The 9,224-nt window shown below is 47.1% G+C and overlaps 1 protein-coding gene across 1 annotated transcript; it reads left to right on the top strand.

The window, feature by feature from the left end:
• Positions 1-524: 524 nt before the first annotated feature.
• LOC119354402 (NADH dehydrogenase [ubiquinone] flavoprotein 1, mitochondrial) lies at positions 525-7,317 on the top strand. The gene is made up of 2 exons (XM_037621138.1): positions 525-715; positions 5,579-7,317. The coding sequence occupies exons 1-2, from the start codon at positions 662-664 to the stop codon at positions 7,040-7,042; spliced, it is 1,518 nt and encodes a 505-aa protein (XP_037477035.1). The 5' UTR covers positions 525-661; the 3' UTR covers positions 7,043-7,317.
• Positions 7,318-9,224: the final 1,907 nt, after the last annotated feature.

A 9,224-nucleotide genomic window follows, 5' to 3' on the forward strand; every position in this document is an offset into this window, starting at 1 on the left:
CCCCGGCCCAGGCACGGCACAACAGCCTCACGGGCCGGCACGACGGCCCACCTGGCACGCTGGCCTCTCGGGTGACACGAGCGACCGAGCAAGGTGCTCGTATTCGCGCTCGCACGCGCTAGTTTTTTGTTTCTTTATTTCACGTGTACATTGTTGTACTGCTGCAAATGGACTGCAGGAGCACGCGCATGCAAAGGGTCGGCCCCACCCGAACGAGCCAGTGAGGCAGCCAGCGGCTAGCGCCTGCGCCCTGCGCGTGCGAGACGCCCCCAATTTTCAATTTTGGACGCTCCCCTCCTTCGTTCTGCCCGTCACGTGTTGCAGTGCGGTGCGGGGCGTGCACTGGCTAGGCGTGCCGTGCCGGGCTGGCACGCGTGCCCAGCCTCACGGCCCAGACACGGCCCCAGGCGGGCCACGTGCCGGGCACGGCCCGTTTAGCCACGTGCCGGGCCGGGCACGCGGGCTATCAGGCCGCTGGCCCATTTGGCCAGCTATACTCCACACACACACACACACACACACACAGCCGCGGCCTCGAAGAGCGCTGGTTCCCCTCCTGCACCTGGCCTGGAGCTCGCCCCGTTTCTCCTCCCCACACCACACTAGCCTCTCCCCGGTTTTTCCCCAAATCCGACGGACTCGAGGCCAAGCGGAGGCGGAGATGGCGCTGCGGTGGGCGCTGCTCAGATCGGCGGAGATCTCTCCCGGTCGCAAGGTACAAACCCCACCTCCTCCCCCCTCCCCCATACCCACCCGGGGTTCGCGCTTGGATCTGCCTGTTGTCTGTAAATGCAAATGGAAATGTAAACGGAGAGAGTGGCCGATTTGAGGCGCCGAAACCGGAGAGAGTGCCTGTTGTCTGCCTGCTTCGAATCTGTTTGGGGGATTTGATTTCTAACTGTGAGGACGAGATCGCGGTAGATCGTTGGGTGGCCATAGGCAGCTCGTACGAGCCCCCCTGTCCGTTGTTTCAGCTGTAGAAATACAAGTGGTTAGTATATAAGTACGCCTGACGTTTGGCAGGACAAACACTGCTTATACATATATTTTCAATCGTGGAGGGAGACTATTGTTTTCTGTTAGTTCATGTTCTTGACAGGTGTAGTTTGATGTAGCCCAGATTGTTTTTTCTATTTTTCTTCCACAGCACTAGTAGATTCTATACTAGTTGCTCACGTCGCGGTTGTTGTGCCTTTTTGCATGGGTTCTGATGCGTGTGCCATCAAACCGCACTATGGGTGTTGTGTTCCTCTTATAGCTTTATTAATAATGTTCTTTGTGATGAAATGAGACACATCTCCTGTAGTTTTCATTGTTTCCTGATTGACTGGGGCATGTGGTCAATTGTTGCACTGGAACACGTAAGATAAAATATCTGCTACTCTCCTTACCTTTGCCAAAATGAAAAAAAATTCTTTGCTCTTTAGACTAGATTGTTTTCCTACTGGATATGAGATCAGAATTCCACAATAGTGGTGCTTTTCCCATTTCAACTTATAGGGAAACATGGACATGTTTTTATGAAGATCTCACATACAGGGATAAAATGGGTTTAGTAGAGATAATCTTGGGTTTAAGCTTTCAGTGTTAATTGAAAAGGTTACAGATGTTGGAAGTGTTACTTTTATTTCCTTTGTGACTACTTGGGTTTTGTAGCACGTGACCCACTGTTACAGATTTACAGTTACATCATCTGTTTCTCGGCATTAATTCGTTAGTAATCCTTTGGTAGGTAACCTGGAAGTCATATAGCCTATGCCATTGATGGGTTTCTTTCCTGTGATAAGAATGATATCCTATAAGTTGTTCTTAACCAAGCATTTGGGTTTACAGTGCTATCTTAGATGTCTGTGAATTAGTAGTATGCCTTTTTGATCTTTGCTAAGCTGCCATATACTGGATTCTTATTTATTTTGTTTTACAGTGCATAAGTTAGGAACTGACATGCAAATATGAAGTTCGATCATGCATTCTCCACTTCACTGTCCATAATCTATCCATATTTTGTTTATTTTTGTTCATGCAGTATACTCTATGCTGCTCACTAGTTGAGACTTATAATGATGGGAAGGGTATCCGATATCTGGATGCATTTATTTGTCACTTCCTGATGACCACTATAGCAATTTTTTATGTTTTACAGGAAAAGGTTTTTTGCCCAGCCCCATTTACTAAACTGAAACAACCACAATAATCAGTTAATTATTTCTGACAGAGTTAATTTGAGAACCAAAAACTGTGGCACCACCGGGCTCAGAGACTGTACATGTACTTCACTACAGAGTTAAGTCTGGAAAATAAAGAGTAATTAATCAAATTAATCAGCCCATTCCTCAAACTTGTGACCTCTGATGTGCTTGCATTTGGGCAGACCATCTAGTTTCAACAGTTCAGGGTGTGAAGTATTTGATTCTGTACTTGAGGGTTGATTCAGTCTTGGTAAATGGTTGAGGGTTTGTAACATGCACATTTTCTTTCTCTTTCCTAGTGCTTTTATTAGAGATGCAATCTGAGTTAAATCCTGTAAACAGCTTGCGCACCAAAATTGGTTGAACTAGATGATACCCTGCATGTTGCTGTGGGATATTGTTGTAATATATTTTGATGGATTTGGTTGTATGAAACATGAATATTTGGATTAAGCAGATGAAGGCTAAAATTGAGGATACATATGATCAATGTTCAAAAAAGCGGTAAGCGTAAGCGGAGCAGAAGGCCACAACTTAGAGCAATGGCAGCTTAGCCGGGATTAAGCGTTTTTTTTAAATTGGCCAGAATTTGGCTGTTTTTGAATAGTATGCAAAGAAAATAGGAAACATAGCACATATAGATAACTGAGAGTCTGAAATAGATAAGGTTTAGTGGTTCACACAGCAAGCATCTCTCCATGTCCATCTTAAGCCTTTTGTCCCAAACAAGTTGGGGTAGGCTAGATATGAAACCGTTTCACGAGGACTTCCTAGGAGGTCACCCATCCTAGTACTACTCTCGCCCAAATGGGTTTCATACCCAAAGGACTTGCTAGTTTTTACGTTGGCTCGCCAAGCCTATCATAACCCTTAGATACGAAACCCTTTCACGAGGACTTCCCAGGAGGTCACCCATCCTAGTACTACTCTCGCTCAAATGGGTTTCATACCCATGAGACTGGCTAGTTTTTACGTTGGCTCGCCAAGCCTATCACAACCCTCCTCCTTTACCCGGGCTTGGGACCGGCTATGCCTAGAAGACATAGGCAGAGTTTCACACAGCAAACATAAATGCATAAATAGCATATAAGATATAAGATAAATGGCAGCAGCTCAAGCAGCCAAGCAGCAGCTCAGGCAGCCAAGCAGCAGCTTAATCTTTGATCTTTTTCTTCTTGGATAATCTTTGCTCTCTCTTCTGCTGCCGTTGCTGCTGCACTAGCATCACCATCATTTCCTCCTCCTGACTCCATACTAACACTAGACCACTAAACTGCTGCCGCCTGCTGTTGGAATTAACCAAGGACCAATGAATGAAACTATGAAACAAACAACTGATGAACTGAACAAGAAAGCAAACTGCCGGTGTTCTGATCCAGTAGGGGTGGACGTCCAGGAGGACGAGCTGCCGGCGTTCAGATCCAGTAGGGGTGGACGTCCAGGAGGACGAGCTGCCGGCATTCAGATCCAGTAGGGGTGGACGTCCAGGAGGAGGAAGAGGAGCTGCTGTCGCTCCCTAACTGAGTATCCCTAGCCGAACAGTCCAGTTTTGGGCAGGCCTTTATAACCCCCCCCCCCCTCCTTCCCCCCCGCATGTAGCCCAGGCTTCGCTTTTTTTATCGCTTAAGTGCGCGTAGCGCTCGCTTAACCAACACTTAGTGCTAAAGCAGCCGCTAAACCTTGCTTTTTTCCGCTCAATGCTAAAAGTTGCGCCTAGGGCAGAAGCGAACCGTTTCACTTAAGCGCTGCCTAATAACGCTTTCGTGAACAGATTCACTGTATTAACTATTAAGGTGGGCCTATTACTATGCATGTTTGCATGTTGAGGTGGCTCTTTTCCCATGCATGCTTGCGTGTTGAGATAAATAGGTTACCACGGCTCAACTATTTAGTTATATAGGATATCAGGCATTACAAAAGATTGAACAGATTAAACAATAAGTATCATATCACATCACAAAATTAGAAAGAGAAGCATGACGATATGACCATCAAACCAAGTCCGCAGGGTGTCAGTACTGTCCAACACATCCCACGTTGTCTGCTCCAAATCCCCCAGACCGAAGCACCACACTTGCCCACCCACAAAGTCGTGTCCATCCAACCATAAAACAAATAGGAGGCAGAGAAGGAGGAAAAAAAACCGTACGCCACATTGCCCACCGCTGCCTCCTGTGCCGCCGCCAGTACGGTTTGGGTCTGCAGCAGCTGGATGCTGGCCACAGGTGAAGTACCCGTGCAGGCTGCCAAGGATTCTGCATTTCTGGAGATCGCCACCAAGGGGGTAGACAACCCTGAGCGCCTCTTTCCCCATTCCAACTCCAGATATGTATGTGTGTCTGGGATTTGGGTGTTTCCTTGATCTGGGGTTGGGTTTGGGTGGTGGGAGTTATGGAGAGCTGCTGTCATGACCTTGTTCATTGCAAGTCTGGGGTGATGGGAAACTTAGGCTACTGCTTGGTTAGTGGTTGTGGGTTCGTCCTGGTAACATGTTGTGATTGTTGAGCTGATTTGTTTGAATAGGACAAAGTGGAATAATGCTGGTCAGGAATTTAGTTTTTCTATTGGATTTTAGGGTATTTATTGGCCATTTGGATTTGTTGTAATTTTCGGCACACAATTCCCATTTTTAGGCGTAATTATGTGTCCAGATAATTGGTAAGACAATTGCGATTTATATGAGTTAGATCACATCATATATAGTGCTTCTGTTATACTCCCTCCGTCCGGGTTTATTAGGCCAGTGAGCAGCATAGGCATGTCCATATTTAAAAGGCCATTGCCTCAATCAAGGTGTGGAAACGCTTCACTTTTTCCTGGACCTTCCACATTCGGTTCATTTCCCGCCGCAATTAACTCCCACCCGTTAGCAAAATAGATGGGATGGTGGGCTCAGTTCTCAATTAAAACGGACACACGATCAGCTGGTGCGTGCGCTGCTTATTCGGTTCGGATTGGCCATGAATTGGCCAAGATGGGGGTGCACGCGAGGAATAAGCGTGAGAAGGGTGCGGTAGCTACTAATGCGGATCAGTTAAGGCATTAGATTATATGGTTTCTGGAGCGTCCGCTAATAACCAGTGGTAAACCCGGGGTTCCTTGGTCCTGCTGATTTGGCTTGCTGGCCCACTAAACCCTGACAGAGGGAGTACAATCACACTGCGCTGTGCTGTTGCTTCTGTACTTTGTCCAAGGCTAGTGTGCAACTTCGTCCACATCGAGTTAGCTTGCTTGCTGGCATCATTGCCTTATTAATCCTTCTTTCCTTTTAAATTACCATTGCCTTATTGGTCTTCCTTTACTCTAAAATTGGCTCATATAGTTCTAGTCAAATTAAGAATATTGGCATATCCCTCATTTTATTTTGTTTTGTTTTTCCTTCGTTCCAGGCTGCACTTGAGTACTTGCATTCTCTATCAAAGGCACAGCCTACTAGTTCTATCTCATGTGCCGGCCTGCATCCTGCTGGCAGATCATTCAGCACCCAGGCTGCTACTACATCAAGCACACCACAGCCTCCACCACCACCCCCACCTCCAGAGAAGACTCACTTTGGTGATCTTAAAGATGAAGATCGTATTTTCACCAACCTCTATGGTCTTCATGACCCTTTTCTGAAAGGTGCAATGAAGAGAGGTGATTGGTATAGAACCAAGGATTTAGTGATTAAAGGGGCAGATTGGATAGTGAATGAAATGAAGAAATCAGGTCTACGAGGGCGTGGAGGTGCAGGTTTTCCGTCTGGCCTCAAATGGTCTTTCATGCCCAAAGTGTCTGATGGACGTCCTTCTTATCTTGTTGTTAATGCTGATGAGAGTGAACCAGGAACTTGTAAAGACAGGGAAATCATGCGCCATGACCCCCACAAGCTTCTGGAAGGTTGCCTGATTGCTGGAGTTGGAATGAGGGCATCAGCTGCTTACATCTACATTCGAGGTGAATATGTGAATGAGCGTCTGAACCTTGAGAAAGCTCGGCAGGAAGCATATGCATCAGGACTTCTTGGTAAGAACGCTTGCGGGTCAGGCTATGATTTTGATGTACATATACATTTTGGTGCTGGTGCCTACATTTGTGGTGAAGAGACTGCCCTACTGGAGAGCCTTGAAGGCAAGCAGGGTAAACCAAGGCTGAAACCACCTTTCCCTGCCAATGCTGGGCTGTATGGCTGCCCCACAACTGTCACAAATGTTGAAACTGTTGCTGTGTCTCCAACAATTCTTAGGCGTGGCCCAGAATGGTTTGCGAGTTTTGGACGCAAGAATAACTCGGGAACAAAACTTTACTGCATCTCAGGTCATGTGAACAAACCTTGTACCGTTGAGGAGGAAATGAGTATACCTCTGAAGGAATTGATCGAGAAGCACTGCGGAGGTGTGAGAGGAGGATGGGACAACCTGCTTGCAGTTATCCCTGGCGGTTCATCTGTTCCTTTGTTGCCAAAGCACATATGTGATGACGTGTTGATGGACTATGATGCACTAAAGGCTGTACAGTCCGGATTAGGCACTGCAGCAGTTATGGTGATGGACAAATCCACAGATGTAGTTGATGCGATTGCTAGACTGTCATACTTCTATAAGCATGAGAGCTGTGGGCAGTGCACGCCTTGCCGTGAGGGTACAGGATGGCTCTGGATGATCATGGAGAGGCTCAAAGTGGGCAATGCAAAGCTAGAAGAGATCGATATGCTTCAGGAGGTGACGAAGCAGATTGAAGGCCACACAATCTGCGCCCTCGGGGATGCTGCAGCATGGCCTGTGCAGGGTCTTATCAGGCACTTCAGGCCTGAGCTGGAAAGGAGGATCCGCGATCGAGCTGATAGCGAGCTGCTGATGGCAGCTTCTGCATGAGCACCACTTCTGTTTTCCTGATTTTATTCACAGAAATAATGCAAACCGGTGAAGCTCTTCTGTACAAGCAGATGTAGCTTACCTTATTGGTTCGAACCTTTTATGTCCATGTTTATTTGATGCGCTGGTGAAGCCTTGTGTGCTTTGATGGAGAAGTAGAAACGAATTTGAAGGATTGTACCTTGTATGTTACATGAGCCTGTTTTTCTTCTTTAATAATGTTATAAAGAATGACTATCCTCATAATCTGAGTGAACTCTAAAATTATGTCGGCATCTGATGGCTAATGTTTGCTCTAGTTGATATTAATAATGGATTTGTGTTCCACTTCTATTCGGCTTCCTGAGCAGCAGCCAGACGAAGCTAAAATGAAGGCAAAACCTTAGTCTAGCCCCCATCTCCTTCAAAAGATATATTTTCTTTCTGAACCTTGTTGGCGATGAAGCACCCTGTACAACACGTGGACTCTGAGAAGTGGGTTTGGGCCACCACATTGTTATCAAGCCTCCTTTGTCCTTCGTGGCACGTAATTCCTTCATGATTTGGCTGTTGGCTTGATTCTCTTCCTGTTGAACACAGAGTGTTTTAACCGGACTAAGCACGCCGTCTTATAATCCTGCAGACTAATCTTGATCGACTTATGAAGTTGCTGCAATAAATAGTGAGAAAACTACAAGCCACGGTGGCTCCTATCCTCATGGACAGGGGATGATGAATGATGAGTAACATGTAAGTTGCGTTTTTTCCCCCATATCTAAAAATAAAAAACAAGAACAGAAAATAAGATTCACTTAGTGATAAAGTCAACAAGCGCACATGTCAGGCTGGGAATAGTTTGGATCAAAACTTAGTTTTTGGTTTGGTTTTTGATTTGGTCTCACTAGTTTGGTCTCTACTGGATTTAGATAGACAAACAATTTGGTTCGGTTTGAGTTGTGGCTAATAACGGATTGGATAGGTTTGGGTTGGGTGCAGACTTATGGGTTGAAAACTGTTGCAAACTATGGTTTGAGACCGGATTGATGGGTTAGTCTCAAGCGAAGGTCCAAATGCCACCACCTTCCCAGCACGCTCAGTCGCTTCTTGTCAATCTATCCATCGTCCAACCCAAGCTTCGTCCACGTGCGTACTCGTGCCATGGACGCCTCTGACTTGGGAGAAGATGATCTTGACTTGGACCTGCTGCACCTCCATGACCACGCCGACGACAAGGGTGACATCCATGACCACGTCGACGCCGGCGTAGAACCTAGGATGTTGGGAATAAGCCGTGACCGGCACGGTGGTGACCGGCGTGCGTGTGCGCCAGGAACGGTCCGTGCAGGCCATAGGAGCGTATGTGTGTTTGTCCGTGCGTGTGTGCGCCAGGAGCGATCCGTGCAGGGCATGGGCGTGTGTGTGTGCGTGCGTCGGGAGCGTGGCATGGGCGTCGGGCGCGCGAGCCGGCCACGTCGAGTGGATGCATGCGCGTCGGGCGGGCGAGCCGTGGAGCGCGAGACGTGCCGAGTGTGCGAGTGGGGTGCGTCGAGAGCGCGGCGTGGCGCATTAGTGCTATAAGTCCCCCTCCCTCGCGTGTATTGTACCAAGCGGACCGAGTTCGTGCTCGAGGAGAAAAACAAAAAAACTGTCGGTGCGACAAGGTGTTTGTCTGTGACCAAATTCTCGGTGTCCATTCTTCCACTGTATCTTGTTGTCTTCGGTGATCACCGGTGCGCCGGGAGTCCGTTTTAGCTAACATAGGAGACGATGGCGACCAACACACCCTGAGCAAACGATCATGACCTGAACGGCAACTGCCTTCTTCAAGTTTGTTTGTATCCAAGTTCCAACACCCGAGCAGCAAATACTCACTAGTCAGTTACACGGCTGTTGTGCTTTGTCCATGGTTTGAGTTTGTGGGTTTAATCCAAAACTTGGAAACAGTTTGAGCTGGATTGGGTGGGAAATACGTATAGTTTGGTTTGGTTTGGATTCTAGCTACAAGTTTTTGGTTTGGACGCTGGAGCTATACTCGTACAGTCTGGACTGGTTTTGGCCTGGATGTCAAACTACAAGCTATACTCGTACATAAAAGAGCTTGATAATTTCCAAGTGCAATTGTCGTAGCACTTTTCAATGATGGAGAGGGTAAGTATGGATTGTCGAACCAACATGGAGCTAAAGGTAATATCAATATGCCATT

This window comes from Triticum dicoccoides, chromosome 2A (assembly GCF_002162155.2).
Source record: "Triticum dicoccoides isolate Atlit2015 ecotype Zavitan chromosome 2A, WEW_v2.0, whole genome shotgun sequence".
Taxonomy (NCBI): Eukaryota; Viridiplantae; Streptophyta; class Magnoliopsida; order Poales; family Poaceae; genus Triticum; species Triticum dicoccoides.

Coding starts and splice junctions, on each gene's coding strand:
- LOC119354402 (XM_037621138.1), top strand. CDS start 662: ATGGCGCTGCGGTGGGCGCTGCTCAGATCGGCGGAGATCTCTCCCGGT. Junction 716..5,578: donor AGATCTCTCCCGGTCGCAAG/GTACAAACCCCA, acceptor CCTTCGTTCCAG/GCTGCACTTGAGTACTTGCA.